The 16049-nt window shown below is 42.2% G+C and overlaps 1 protein-coding gene across 2 annotated transcripts; it reads left to right on the top strand.

Moving 5' to 3' along the window:
- Nucleotides 1–127: 127 nt before the first annotated feature.
- Nucleotides 128–15805, top strand: LOC139657348 (death-associated protein kinase 2-like). Of its 2 annotated transcripts, XM_071535146.1 has the most exons (13): nt 128–234; nt 982–1154; nt 7744–7965; nt 8969–9107; nt 10040–10169; nt 10317–10365; nt 10458–10484; nt 10591–10743; nt 11458–11503; nt 12313–12911; nt 14105–14162; nt 14281–14361; nt 14760–15805. In XM_071535146.1, exons 2-13 carry the CDS (start codon nt 1078–1080, stop codon nt 14835–14837), a joined length of 1659 nt encoding a protein of 552 aa, XP_071391247.1. In that variant the 5' UTR covers nt 128–234; nt 982–1077; the 3' UTR covers nt 14838–15805. The 2 variants fall into 2 exon arrangements, with proteins under 2 accessions (XP_071391247.1, XP_071391248.1); XM_071535147.1 differs by lacking the exon at nt 12313–12911 and having other exon boundaries at nt 14073–14162; nt 14760–15804.
- The last annotated feature ends 244 nt before the right edge of the window (nt 15806–16049 follow it).

Raw genomic sequence — 16049 nt, 5'->3', positions numbered from 1 at the left:
TCTTTATTGATAGCCTGGCTCTGTCATAGTGCAGTTTCATAATGGAGCCATCAGGGGGAGGGACTACAGTCCTTCTGTAGAAACAAAAGCATGATGGTGCTGCCATGAGTGAGAAATAAATTGAGACTCTGAAGTGGCAGCATTGTGACTGAACTACAGACGAGAGCAGACCAGACCAGCTGCAGACGTGGGAATAGTATGCAAGTGTATTAGCAGCTCTGCCTCTGACAGAAGGTAAGAAATGAGATGAAGCTGCTGTTATTGTTGAGACCTTGTGTGGTGTCACATGAAACTTGTCAGACAGGACTTCTCCATGTTTCCTCAAATGGTGCTGTTTTCAAAAGCTGTCTGTCTTTTCATGTTTTTTATTGTATGTATGTATGTACTGACTGTTGTACTGAACCATGTATTACTATTCATTTAAGATCTGATTTTTTTAAATTCTGATTCATAGTAGTAATAATAGTTATTTGAGACTTTGTTAGTGCCATTATCAACTTTTATCACACAAAATATTTCCTATCTTGCAATAATTTCCCAAACAGATACCCTGCCCTAATTACCCAAATGCCATTTCCTTTTTCCTTTGTAATCCTGTTATAATCACAAGAACTAAATAGTGCTACTAACCAGCTTGGCACAGTTGTCTGAGTTGTACTTATTGAATAATGAAGCCCACTGTAATAACAGTGTCATTAGTACTTTGGCTTAATGTTGTCTAATCAGCATTTAGACTTGTGAAAGGCAGACAAACTGCCCTATTTATTTTCTTTTCATGAGCAAAGGAGCCCAGCATTGGCCCACTTTGTTTGTGCCCATCAGGTTGTAGTGTTTCTTGAAGACCAAAGTGCAGGTAGGTACAGCTCAGAGATGGAATGTTTTACAGCAAGCTGGAACATGTAGCAACAGTGTTCATTGCTCTTTAGTCTTTAGTCAGAAATCAACAGGAATATCTATCTGAGTTGTCATCTCTTCTCACAGGGTTGGACTTGTGAAGAAGAGGAGCAGGACAGTTGGAGAGACCGACAGGGGCAAGACTCACTTCAGTGCTGCATGTTAAGGAGATAAACTACATCAATGAAGACATTGGGCATGGCGGTATTCAAGCAACAGAAAGTGGATGATTTCTATGAAATTGGAGAAGAGCTGGGAAGGTGAGTGTTATTCGAAGCTGTTACTAGAAACACATGGAAGTAGTTTAATTCCAATTTAGTTTTAACTCTAATGATCTCTTTCCTTCATTTCTTTTTTGAGTGAGATTATGATTCGGTACTCCCCCGCCTGCCTCTTGATATAGTGTATCCCTGTAGTCCTCATGAGTATACATAGGGAATGGAGATATGCAAACAGCTGGCCTGTTAAAGCTTGCATTTGGGAGTGTCACTGTTTTAAGTAGGTTGAAGTTTACAGCGAGAGATAAAGTTCAAAAGATAAAGGTACACCAAGTAAACAAGTATTGTTTTGGCACAATATGTAGCCTATATTGTACGAAAGAGAACAAACTTAGATTTACCTGTCTGCTGTCTATATAGGAGCACTTCTCCACACCATATGATTCAATGTGTTGGATCAATGTGTTGAAGTTAAGGATAATGAAAAACTCAAGGGACAAGAGTATGTATAGGCCAAGCCACTACACAGCAGACCTCAAGGAAACTGTGTACCAAGGGGAAACAAATTAAAGGAAGTTGATAGTGCAATATGGGGAAGCTACGAACCCTTTTAGCACGGAAGGACAGCATGGGCATGTGCACCACTTGTTAACAGATTGGTAGGGTGTGAAAAGAAAACTTCTGACCTCTTACTTTTCACTACCAATCAAAACACACACTATGTCCCAGTGTAGCCTTGGCCTGTAACCTGTTTGCTGTCCACATACAGCTACTCTGACACACCCTACCTAACACAGGACAAACCGAGACCGTCCCTGTATAGCCTGCTGATGAACTGGGCACTCCAGCTGTGTTTACATGTTTAATATTAGTAGAGCAACGATCCACAGCTCAGTGTCATTTTTCTGATGGAGATTCTTCCTCTGATTTAGATGTGTTTCTTCTGAAATATTCAGATGTGTCTATGGATAAAGAGATTAAACATCGTTAGGATAAACCAGCAGATTACTAGAAGGTAAATGAGAGGCTCATGTTGTAGAAATGTGTTGTTTAAAGGCCTGACAATATCGAAGAGTTGTGGTGGAGCTGAAAGCATGTTGTTCGGAAAAGAAGACTGAGCTTAGGAGGGACTTGTGGTTTAATTTGCATGTGTTTAGCCCCCCTGTCATGGGGTAGAGAAAGGCTAGAATCAACGCGGCTGAAAGCCACAGACTTTCTGTGACTGAGAACGAGAAAGGCTCTCTGTGTCATGGGAGTGCCTGTGAATTTGAACAGCTCTCCAGCAGCTGCCTCTAGGTTAATTGTAGTTACTGAGGTGTTGCTTGTTCCTTTCTCCTCTGGCTCATTGCTTTCCAGTGGGTTGGGGAGGCTGTCGGGTCACAGTTTATGTGTGTTGCGTGGGTTTGGACTCTCTGATGTTACTCAATCGTCATCCCAAGAGGGTGGGGGAAACTCAATGAAGGGGCCCTAAACTGATCTGTGTGGAATATTTGAGATGTACTGTATGGAACTGTTTAGCCAGTCCCTTTGTGAAAGGTGATTCATCATGCTGAGGTCCCTTGTTCACAGATATTGATACCGTTGGGCCTCTCACAGCTGTAATTGATGTTCCTTTTCACATATGACTATGTGTTTGTGGTAAACCTATCTCTGAAGCAACCTTGTCTGAGATGTGAGGCAGTCTTTACGGTCTAAGTGATGACGCTGATGACATGGGAAGTGTCGTGGGGTGCGAGCCTGCAGCTGCCATCGGCCTTCTGAGGGACAGGTGGAGGCGGTGGTGAGCTGTTATGTAAGTGATCGTCCAGGCAAGGCTGACAAAAACAAGGGTCTTCTGGGAACACAGAGGACGATGTGAACCCTACCTTTCAACCAATAATGTGACCGTCGCTAACGCCACCACGATTTCACACTCTTCCATATTTGGCCAGAACGGGAAATCCGCCTGAGCCTTTTATAAAACCTTGATACCTTTGCTCCTGTGAGATGGTTCAAACTGTGGTGGCCATCAGTCACTCGCATTACGTGACTGTTATTGAACAAAACAGCGTCATGTGTTATCACTCATCTTCAAGCAGCCCCAAGAATTCACAGGATGCGCTGTTGGATGGGAAGCACCATTGTTTTTACATACCTGAACGAAAATACAAAAGCTTGTCAACTTCCTCCACATTTTAAACTCTCTGTAAATACTACAACTACGTCACAGCGGATACAAATACAAGGGTGCACATTTTTGAGTATAGGAAGTCTTTTGTCTGCAGTGTTTTTATTAAATGAGTTAAAGGCCATGAGTGTGTCAATTGTAACTGAATGTGAGAACACTGAAAAGGTCACATCAGACCACACTGAAATACAAAGAGCAGTGTTACCACAAGCTCCCTGTGGCTGTTGCTATTATTGTCCATTTTGGAAATACTATGCAAAATAGATGAAAAGGGAAATGAATTGGAGAAATGTTTTCAGTTTGCAGAAGTTTGTTGTCTTTAGAGAGGATGCAGAGACACATTTCACTCACTCGATGTGTTGAAGTGAAAAGGGCCAACAGTCGCGAGGCAAACAGGTGCTGCTGATCCTTTACGGGGTTTACATGATGTATCTATAGCACAGACAGTGGGCATGTATGCACTAGGGGCAGGAGAGAAAGCGTGCAGTCAGCTCTGAGACGTAGGCATTCCTGCTGTTGAGTGGGTGAAAAATGTGTTTGTTGAGAGCAGCTTGATGGAGGGAACTCCATGTTGACCCGCTGGACATTCCTGGAGTTCCCGTCCTGACAGAGGTCAGCAGCACCGGGGCGCTCACACACCCCTGCTCCTACACAAATGTTTTGTTGACATCAGACCGCTTCAAAAATCAGTGGGAATCTATCTAGAATAGATTCTCGGACATCATTTTTGAGATGCTTAGTATTGTTGTAAGATAAAGTGACAGACAAATGGTGTATTTGGGTTTTGAAGCATCTCCATCGCTACATAATACAGCTGTTCATCCTCTGACAGGTTAGAAATAATATTATTCTGTGATGATGAGGAACATCTTGTCGGTCTGTGTTGCCTCCCCAGCCTTCCTACACATTAGTTTAGCATTTCCAGATGACAGGGATGGTTAGGGACAGGGCTTGGTCAATTATGAAGCTGGCTTTGTCACGCTGTCCCAGAGGTTGTTCAGCTGAGAAATGTGTTTAAATATTGGGCCGGCGCCACTCGTCCGAGCATTCGTCCGACCTTGGCCGTGGATAATAACCTTCAGCTGTTGGAAGTGGAAACTCCACAGAGAGACGGTGCTTTCAGAGCCACTGGCCGGCTTAGAGCTAAGACAGCCGGCACGCCTGGCCCGTTGTGGAATACCCCTCCCAGCATCACCACTCTCTCCTCTGTTACTCTACGCTCCACAACAACACTCCACAACACTGAGTCAAGTCCTCACACCGACACCTGGGTCCTGCAGTTTCTCGCATTTAGGTTACGACCATCAGCACGAAGGTCACTCTGTTCAATCTTGCTTAACAGTTAGATCTAGGACATCATTGCTCCTATCATGTGACATGTTCCTCCCCTTAGGGTGCTCGGTGCCTGTTTTTGAAAGATGAATTCATTCAGTGACTTGCCCCCTCCTCGGTTCACACATTACCACAGTCATCTTAAACAGGGTCAGTCTTTCAGGGATGTCTCAGGGGGAGAAATGTCCTGTGAATAGAAAGGATAGAAAGAGCATTTGAGATTCCATGATGCTCTGTTTGAGCCCCCCACAGCATGTTTTTTTTTCCCTTTGCGGTGTATGTGTGTATGCGTAGGTGGTGTGTGTGTGTATGTGTGAGAGAGAGAGAGAGAGAAAGAGAAAGAGAGACAGAGAGAGAGAGAGTATTCGAAGCCCAGGGTTAGGGTGTGCATTCTTCCCTTGTATTTTGGTTTTTATGTACAGTCTCTCTCTCTCTCTCTCTCTCTCTCTTCCTCTCTCTCTCTCTCTCTCTCTCTCTCTCATTCTCTTCTGTGACATGCCCACTCAGCATTTTCAAATAGGGACGTGCACGATGGTGTTTTTGCTGCCCTAATATTAAGTAAATGATCATGATAATAACTGGGGGCTAAATGGTTTCAATAAGTAGGTTAAGCAGATGCATTCCAGAGCCTGGAAAATATATTAGAGCATAAAACCAAAAATAAGTTGTTGCTATGCATATATAATGAGTTTAGTCACTGTATTTTCCAAAGATTGTATCATGGAGAATTCTAGCAGTTGTATTAGGAATAGGCATATTGCACACGGTGCAAAACTCGGGGGAAATGTGGGAGAAATTCACGTCACTAACTGCTGTTTAGGTGACCATGAGCAAGGTGCTTAACCCCAAATATCTTCGCTGGAGTTGCTCAATGTCCAACGTTAGATCAATGTAATAGTACTGGGAAGCTCCCAGATGTGACTGTGTAGCTATAGAGCAGGGTGTGTCTGAAAAAGAGCAAACGGGCTCAGCCAATGTATCCTGGGTAAATAAAGGTTAAAAAAGACCCAATTCTCAGTGACTATACAGAAGAGTTACATGAAACCACAGAGAGATGATTATTACAGTAGATACATTTGTGTTAAAAAGGCTTTTTAATGGTCTGGAACTTTCCCTGAGTGAATGCACTTTGAAAATGGAAGTGTACGCTGCGTGTGTTCGGCTCCACTGATTGAAGTGAGCGTGGTGCGAGCACAGCGGGTTGCCGTGTGCCTCTGGAATCTGTGTGCTTGGTGCTGCCATCAGGGGACAGCTTTTATCCTCTAGTCCCTCTCAGCACTTCCTTTCCACCCCGCTTCCCTTCCCTTCCCTCACCTCCTCCAGCTCAGCGGGCCCATTCCTTCCACCCGGCACCGGAGAGATGGCAGGTGGAGGATGAGCCTACAGGCGCGGCTATTCTTAGCCTGCTAGCCATGATAGTGCCGTGCACTGCCTGGACAGCCAATCACAGCCACCCTGGGATGTCTCTGTGGAGACTTATGTCCAAAACACATCAATTGGCTGCCCATAATTATCTGTTCCCTCTCTCCAGCGTGCTCTTTCACAATGTCTGAAAGTGCAAGGTGTCATTGCCACATTGCAGAATTCACAGAGTTATACCCTTTAAATCCTGGGGTCCGCTAGCTTATTGTTTAATCCACCTATCCCACTCAGTGTTCTGGATGCATACTTGACTGAGTGCTCCTCTTCAGTCGTGTCAAAGATAACGTTCATCCATGGCTTGCCCACTCAGAGCCTCTTTGCCAGTTGTGCCACCACACCAGCCCTCGTGTCTTTCTGGGCCTGACACTGAAGGCTCAGTGACTCAGAGGCTTGTCTTCAGTGGCCCAGTTAACAGATAAATGTATGGAGTAGGCAGGCAAACCCACAGCGTCCTGCAGCAGGCAGGGTGTAAGAAGCAGGAGTGGCAGGCTTAGTCAGGTCCGAGATTACAAGTGTTAGTCTGATAATACAGGCATGGAGACTCACCACATATATTTAACTGGGTGACAAAGTACTAGAAAATGTTTTCACCCTCCTCATCAATTACGAGTGAAAAGACTCTATAGTTATTAAGTTATTAAGACTCTCTATGTTATTAGAGAGTGACAATAAAGTTTGAATGTTTACTAGTGGAATCATCCTGGTTTTATTCACTAAACATGTTGGGTTAACAAAGCTCAGTATTAAAACTCCACAAACTAAACACCATAATCATCCGTATGTCCAGAGACTAGAATATGCAAAGCAGCAAAACACAGGAACAATGATCCACTCAGAAGGCCTGTAAGCCACACCTCTGTTGTGAAATATTCAGAGGTTTTGGGATTTTTTGTCGGAGGACTGACCTCTTGAGGATGGCTAGAAATTTGGCAGGAAGGTTGCTGTAGTGGGAGGACAGCAGTTCTGTCCACACTGCCGGTCTGTACAATTGTTCTCCGGCTGGCTGGGAGACGGGAAATGATGGACATTAACCATTATAGACAGAACATTTCCTCCCTGACCTCTGCTTTCACCCTTAGTCATATCATATAGTTATATGTTATATGAGTTTCATTACCAAATGAAATACCCACTATTTGATTCAACACATGATAGAGAGCACAAGAAAAACAAATTATGGTATTTTTCAAAGAATAGTGGGTGATTTCCTCGGTTGATTAAGTTATAACACTGAAACAGTAATAATAACTCTCAGTACTCCTATTTTTTTTTTTTTTTTTTTAGAGATATTGAATCATGAACTTGCTTTTTTTCTCTGCAGTTTTGGCCATCCATTTCATACTGTACTCCAACTTGCATGAAATGTTTCATATATCCAAGTTGTTGAATTGCCACTCAGCTAGGCATGGATCAGACCTCTCACATGTTTCTACAGTCATGATTAGTAAAAAAAAAAATGCTATATATCCATTTAAGAAAAGTGAATGAATCATTCAATATTGCTAATATTGTTACATACTTTGTTTCAATGTTTTGCTAATCAATCATTTTGTGAGAGTAGGTGCCTCATTTTTCCAGTGGTAGTATCTTATTTTGTAACAAAACTCTTCTCTCGTTTGTCTGTTTCAGTTCCCGAAGCAGATCAGTCCCCCTTGTAGTTGCTGAGGTTAGAACTGATGTCAATGTCTTTTGCTTGTTTTGTGTCTGCAGTGGGCAGTTTGCCATTGTCAAGCGCTGCATAGAGAAGAGCACAGGCCTTGAATACGCAGCAAAGTTCATCAAGAAGCGGCAGAGTCGGGCCAGCAGGCGGGGAGTGAGAAGAGAGGAGATTGAGAGGGAGGTGGACATCCTGCAGCAGATCCAGCACTCCAACATCATAACGCTGCACGACGTGTACGAGAACCGCACAGATGTGGTGCTGATCCTAGAACTGTGAGTCACCGCAGAAGTATCTACAACACTTGCATAATACAACAGGGTACCATTTACAATCTTTTGCCATTTGATACAATAGCATTTCCTCATGCTTGTCAAGTTACACCAGTGTTAATCCTAAAAACAAATCTCGCTACACAATCAAATCCCTGCCACATGTTTGGGTTTTATTTTTTGGCATTTCTTCTGTAGTCAAAGGATTAGACCTCACTAAGCAGGATGTATGGCATGTTGTTATAATATAAAAAACATAAGGCCATTATTATCTTTTAGGCCTATCTAGATCCATGTCTTAATTCGATGCTAGTTTTGTGTCTGTGTGTAGGAACAATCTGGTCTGTGTGTTTGTTTCTGTGTACATAGGTTGTTTGTCGAACCTGTGTTTGCTGAAAACCTCTGCCAGGATCATGCAGACCAGAAAGAACTAAATGTCTCTTACTGAGTCAATAATGCTTTGGTTAGAAAGAGGCCCCAGAGGGAGCTAGGGCACCCTCCGGCTCCAGTGGGTGCCTGGGAACATGGAGGGCCCAATTAGGACTAATTGAAAGCTCAATCCAACCGAAGCCGGGGTGAATCGACCGACAGACCGGTTTATGTTGCACTATATAGTTACACGATCACACACTGTGCTACAGATAGAGAGCTTAAAGCACACTTCATTCAAATCAATAGTGAGAAAGAACTTAATATCATTTGCAGCCTTTTATAATTTCTCCTATTGCTATTGGCTAGATGGAGTACTACTTATGGTCCATCACTGGGGCAAACTAACTTAAAACAGGAATGTATTGTCACCACAAACAAAGTTATCCAAGGCATCCTTGACCAATGCATCCACATACTGAGAACACACTTAAAATTACATTTTAAGAGTGGTCATGCTCCAGATTATTGGAGGGAGCACATGGTATGAGTCACTGAGTATGAAGGAGTGCCTGTGTGTGTGTGTGTGTGTGTGTGTGTGTGTGTGTGTGTATGTGTGTGTGTGTGTGTGTTACAGAGTTTCTGGAGGAGAGCTGTTCGATTTCCTGGCTCAGAAGGAGTCTCTCAGTGAAGAGGAGGCAACCCAGTTTATCAAACAGATCCTAGATGGAGTGCAGTATCTCCACTCCAAAAGGATTGCTCACTTTGACCTAAAGGTATGATGGAGCCACAAGTGAAATGTGCCACCTGCTTCTCATGTAAAGCCACATTTGACTTCTGTTAAGGACTCCTTTGGAAGAGGAGGATGTTTTGTGCTAAATCCTTTGACTCCCCTGCTACTGTACATGCAGATTTGAGCAGGACATACAGTGTTCTATGTATATGTATACCAGTTCTCTAATGTACGTGCTGTTAGAGCGTGAATCACACATCCTTCCTGTTTTCTGTGGCTGGGGTCCAGACACTCAGACACAGACGCCACAAGGTTATCTGTTCGCCATTAGAGAGAGATGTCACCCTCGCTACTCTCTGATAGTCACCATCCTGTTTTTCTAGTGCTGCCTCCTCCTACACTCGCTCTGAATGCTTTTAGTTTGGCAAGGAGAGACTAACTAGCTCAGTGAAGGGCTTGATTCAGACCTACAGCACACAATGTTTGCTCTAAGCAGTAATTAAATGCTGAACATTTTCTGTGAAACTGGAAGGTTAATAGTCAATCAAGGAAAATGTTGACACTGTCTACCCAGGCAGTCAATGTTGATATTATAGACCTTGTGACCTTTAAATTGATTTATAGGACTGTGGGTGTGCAAAGCAACCGACAGTGAGAATGATGGGAACAACGTTTAGCGATCCTACATACTGAGGACACTCATTACATTAAGTGTGGACATACAGTATGTAGATCTGCAAAAATGATCCTGCTGCTTCCACCTAGCTGTAATTCAAATGTACTTTTTTTTACCTTAATGTTGCACACTAACAATTACGACTATAACCGTTGCAATGTTTTCCTTTAATGCCTACGCAAAAGATGACTTTAAACAGGTAACGTGTATTATTCTATGCTGCTTATTACCCAGTCTTAGCGTTGGTATGAATCTGCTGACGAATGTGGCCTCTTTTGTTCTTTTTGTTCTTTTTGCAGCCTGAAAATATAATGCTGCTGGATAAGAATGTCCTGCTGCCACGCATCAAACTCATAGACTTTGGTCTGGCACATAAAATAGAAGCTGGAGCAGATTTCAAAAACATTTTCGGAACTCCTGAATTTGTTGGTAGGTATTTTCAAGCAGGTCTGGGTTTTTTTTCCATGTTTGTAGTTGTGGGACATCTGTGTGTACTGTTGGACATTTTGAGAAGATTCTTGTTATTTGGCCCGGTGTTGTTTGTGATGCAGGAGTCTGTGTGGTGTCTATTTTTAGCTCCGGAGATAGTCAACTATGAGCAACTGGGATTGGAGGCAGACATGTGGTAAGAGCCCTCAATTATCTCTGACTCTACTGACCACCATACAACAGGCTGCAATGCATTTCTTTGGATTAACTTTGTGCAATCCTTCACAGGAGCATTGGAGTCATCACATATATACTGTAAGTGCGGATGATTCATTATCTCAATCTGAATCTTAATATACTGTAAGAGATAATAAAGGAAGATCTTCATGTGTGCATGTGTGTGTTTTTGCTGTTGTTTCAGTTTGAGTGGTGCTTCCCCTTTCCTTGGTGACACGAAGCAGGAGACACTGGGAAACATCTCAGCGATGAACTACGAGTTTGACGAAGAGTTCTTCAGCAGTACAAGTGAGCTGGCCAAGAGCTTCATCAGACAGCTGCTGGAAAAAGACACAAGGTAAAGGAATGGCTCTCTCATGACCAGAAGAGAGACTGAAGGCCAAAGGTCAAGTCTGACAATTATAATAAAAATCACAGTTTCAGAGGTCCCCCGGAAATAAATACTAAGCGCTTTTTGGTATTTAAAGGCCCAATCCCTTGTCCAAATGGGATTGAAAGGGCAGCCAATCCACAAAAAATCTAGAGCATGGAATTGGGCACATTTCAAGGATTGACAGCATGTGATAGCCACATAAGCAAAAAACAAACAAACAAACAAACAAACATTATTTATACTGTGAATCAAAGTACTGCACCCAAGGCAAAGCATTGTGTAATAACTGTTTTTCTTTGTACCATGCAATTAGATCCTATCTTGGACTTGTTGCTTGACATGTGTTTTCATTTAAATGCACCACTAGGAATATTCATGTGAAGTGTATGCTGTTCTCAACATATTCCTGTGGGGTTCACAACCTAAAGCACGATAGGACTTGCTTTCCATGCTCTGTCTCTCATGGAGTTGTTTATTTGATCATCTGCTCTCTCTCTCTCTCTCTCTCTCTCTCTCTCTCTCTCTCTCTCTCTCTCTCTCTCTCTCTCTCTCTCTATCTATCTATCTATCTATCTATCTATCTATCTATCTATCTATCTATCTATCTATCTATCTATCTATCTATCTTTTTCCTTCTTTGTTTATTCATTTTTTGTTTGTTTATTTCCTCATTTTTAGAAAGCGGTTGACCATACAAGACGCCCTCAACCATCCTTGGATAAAGGTATGCACGTGGTTTATGCTATATACTGTAATAGCATGTTTCTGTGTTGTCAGCTACCACTGATATATCTGTCAGCACTCCACCCAAACATGTTAAACAACATCTCGCCGTGCTGCGTCTCATGTGTCAAAGGTAATAGTAGGGTATCAGGTTTATTTGGTATAGGAGTGGCAAATCCATCTTTAAATGCTCAATGAAATTTGAATAGTGTATTTGAATATCTACAAGCTCAAAATCCTACAGTTCACACTCAACTACATACAGCCTGGCCTGTTCAAAACATACCAAAGTTATATTGTAGCCATCATAGCACCACACCCTTCCTCTGGGACGATTCTCTCACCCTTCACCTATCAATGCACTCAGCACTACACATCTTGGACAGGCTCCCTCTGGCTTTTGCAGTCTGAAATTGTCCCTCTGGCTTGAGTTAATTAACAGAAATCAAAGACGTCGAACCAAAGCTGGATCTCACTAATTTTTTGAATGGCATGGTTATGACATTTAACAGCTTGTAATGCTGAAGAAGTGTGTTCCACTACTGGCCGCTGACATGCATGTGAATGGTGTTTTGCTGTGGAGTCCTCGTCCTGTTTGGATACGTACAAGCATGAAGACAAGGAACATAACACTCTCAGCAGGAAATGTCTTTTGGGCTGCCTGTCTCACCTGCCATGGCTTTTGCTGTCGGTTTACACACTAATCCTACAGTGCCACGCCTGCTGGGACATTCACCACTGATGTGTGTGTCAAAGATGCACCAATGAGACAGACTCTCACTCAGTGTTCCTCCACCCCTCTGTCTGAAGTCCCACGGCCACACGGAGGACAGCTCCGCCCCTGAGGACAAGAAGAAAGTGGAGCCATGGCAGCTGAAGACGAAGCGTCTGAAGGAGTACACCATCCAGTCCCACTCCAGCATGCCCCCGAACAACACGTACGCTAACTTTGAGCGTTTTGCCCATGTGGTGGAGGACATCAGCCTGATGGAGACAGGGTTATCAGAGGTGGCAGGAGCCCGCCACACCCTGCAGGGCGACATAGAGGCCCTGCTCTCCATCTACAACGAGAAGGAGGCCTGGTACAAGGAGGAGAGCGAGAGCGCGAGGAAGCAGCTGTCCCAGGTACGATACGAGTTCCGCAAAGTGGAGGCGACCAGGAGGCTGCTGCAGGAGGACATGAAGGCGGTAGATGCCAGTCTGGAGAGTATCAGCGGGAAGTACCACCAGAGGCAGAGCCAGCTGAACGCTCTCAGGCAGGAGCTGAACTCCGAGCTGCAGTGGCTGCAGGAGGTGATGGGCTCCCTGCACCCTGAGGGGGCCAACGGCAGCATCCACAGCAGCAGTCTGCATAAGGAAGTGAACCAGGCGCTGAGGGAGCTGCTGCACCGGTCCTGTGGGGCGGACCTGTGCCCCGAGGCCAAACAGACAATCACAGACTCTGGCTAACTTACACAGGAGAAGACAAACTTTTTATTGATTGTTGCTTAATCTTAAATATATGTTCCTTTGAAAAGAGATTGTATGAATTCAATACGTTGATTTTATTCAATGACACAAACTTTGTGTTGTTGTTAAGCTATCAATTCTTTACAATTTCTTCATGATTTATAAGATTGTTTTTCCTGTGTGAGCTTTATGATAGTTTCAGTTAAGTGGCACGATAATATTAGTTAGGAATAATTCCAAACTTGAAATGATGACAAGCACACATTTATTTTTAGATGGCACTGCTCTTGTTTGGTTCAGCAGGCTTGGTAACTTTTTTTATGATTTAATAAGGAATGATGCACATGAATGTTGATGATGAATGTTCTGTTTTACTTTTGTTGTGACCAGAAAAAAAAACAGGGTCAAGCAGGAATTCCTTTCAATGGAACGTAGCAGAAGTTCACACTTTTTTGATTAATTTAGTTTTTCATTCCATTCAATTTTTGTACACTGTATGGTTATGTTGTTTACAGTGGTCATTCATTTGTGAAGTTTAGTCACAGCTAGTGAATGTTTTTTTCAGATTAGTTTGTCTTTTTTATAGATATGAATGAGCACTTTTACTTAAGCTTGAATTTATTTGTTTAGTTTGGATACCATGATGTTTTATTTCTTTCTTTGAGATGTTCCATGAACCAACAGGTAAAACACATTATGATGCATTCAAACTATATTTTGAATGTCATCATTTTCATTATTTTATGTTTGAAGTTAACCATAAAATGCATAACTGTATAAATGTAATACATTTTACCTGTTTGTTTATGTGTGGTCTTTTTCAGCACTTCAGTGGATATACCCACCTCACATCGTTTGGCTTTGTTTTTTTATTTGCACACAGACATTTTTGACTGTTGTCTTTTTCCAAGCACTGAAATAAACATTCATTGTTTATCTATCCCAATCCCAAACCCTTGTAGTTTGTCTGGATTCCCTTTAGATTTCATGTTATTCTTCATATTATACAGCCACAATCAGACCAATACCCTGACATAGCTTTTATAAACATGAAGACTGATTTGACATTAATGTGAAAGGTAGCACTGCCATTTGTTTGATCCCTCATCCTGTCTCTTCAGCCCTTGAATCCCAGGCAGGCCATGGTGAAGAGGCTGTCAGTGGTCAACCTTGAGAACTTCAGGAGACAGTACGCCAGGCGCAGGTGGAAGGTAAAACACAAGTACTGAGAGCAAAATAAGATTATTTCCATACAACAATCAGAGAGTTGGGGGGTGGTTCTCCCTTGATTTATTTTGTGACTATCTTGTTCTTTTATCTGTCCCACAGATGTCATTCAGAATCGTGGCTCTCTGCAACCACTTAACACGCATGATGAAGAAGGGCCACAAGCTGCCTGACCAGGACGAGGTAGGAACACACTGTTAGCAAGCTAGCAGCTAATCTATCACTGATCCCAAAAAGTCTGCAATTACTGGCTCTTTTTGGACTGTGTCATGAGACGGCATTGGCATAAACTTAGGTCGGCCAGATAATAATAAATGATAGTTACAGCAGATCCTGTGTATTTCTAGAGTCTTCTTTCAAGAGTCATCACAGCAGTAGGCCTATTTACCTTCTGTAACACTGTTATGGCTACTATCTGCTCTAATGTATGTCTCACAAATATCAAATGTACTGTGACCCATCAGCATATTTCTTAACTTGTATATACAGTGCATCATTTAGTCATTATGTGTGTGACCACAATAGCCTTTTCTAACCACATCTTTAAGCTGTTACTCAACGTAAGCGTTTTATTATTTCAGAGGGACTGCGAAAGTGACCAAGAAGAAGAAATCCTGAAGAGAAGACCCAGGACCAGAAAGAGAAGCAGCACTTCCTGAAAGCGCTCAGCAGTGTAAAGTGTGACACTGACAGCGACAGTGACACTGCACTTAGAGGCACATTTTACCGCTTTTACCTGTCATAAAGAATAGGGTATTTATTTGAGTACGCTGTAAATACAGCAGTCTAAAGTGGTCTAAGCAACAGATCCTTTGCTGAATGTTACACGCCAATCTTGAAAGAAATTGCCGTTCCTAAAATAGAGCGAGTATTTCCTGCATAAGTTCTGTTAGCTAGAAGGTATGAGCAATAAAGTTGAGACGTAAATAATGTTAGAGCATACACAAAATGAATGTAGTCCGCTTCTTCTTTCAACTGAGGGCTTAAAAAGTCTCTCAACTATATTTTGACATGAGAGTATTGACAGATAGTTGATAGGCTGTTGTCCTTTTGTTGTGCTGGCTGTGCGCACAACGATAAGAGGTTTACAAGATGTGTATCGCCCTAACTTATGTCAGATAAAGTTGTTTAAAATTGTTGCAGATGAACAGTACTGCAGGAATACAAGTTGATAGCAGCTCTTCATAGCCAAGTGTTGTTCTGCTTAACTCAGCAATGTCTGTGTCAACACGCTGTTTACCGTTAACATCTTCATTTGCCACATCAAAAATAACCTGAAGCTTGTACGCTATACAGGGCAATCTGTTTACTGGATGTTATGTATTTCTTTCTATGAAATTGCTCTTGTCCAATGGGACCAATACATTTGGTTCTTCTTATGCGTAAATACATATATAAATAGTCTATGTTAAACAAATTTGATCCTTGAATATTTTTATGCAATTTTTAGTATTTTGATGTATTTATGGTGTAAATATAAATGTCAGCCAGTGTCTTAATTTCCATTTTACTTGTCTTAGCTCATAAAATGGAGCATGGATTGTTTTAAGCAAGAGTACTATATTTCTGTTTACTTGTATGTATTGTAAATTGAAATTTTGTTTAATAAATTAATGAATAAACGTTTTCAAACCTAACATAATTGGCCTCCCTCATTAGTGATATCATGAAGTAGGTCAAAAAACAATGAACTAATCACAATGTTATAATGAGGATATCACATGATTCTTGTGTAGCCTATTAGTTATGGCCATTAAACCATTACATTTGCTTTTTGTGCATTTGGCTGACAGCCTTCTGATTATGGGACGCTTTAACCTCGAGCCTCCCTGCCGCCTCATCAGTGTTTTTTGTTAGGAATGATTAGGGCA

Source organism: Centroberyx affinis, unplaced genomic scaffold (genome assembly GCF_046629955.1).
Source record: "Centroberyx affinis isolate AG114_WGS23_722 - 3 ecotype Tasmania unplaced genomic scaffold, CSIRO-AGI_Caff_v1 ptg002672l_1, whole genome shotgun sequence".
Lineage (NCBI taxonomy): Eukaryota > Metazoa > Chordata > Actinopteri > Beryciformes > Berycidae > Centroberyx > Centroberyx affinis.
Note: the sequence above shows the minus strand (reverse complement) of the source record. Positions and strands in the feature narration are given on the sequence as shown.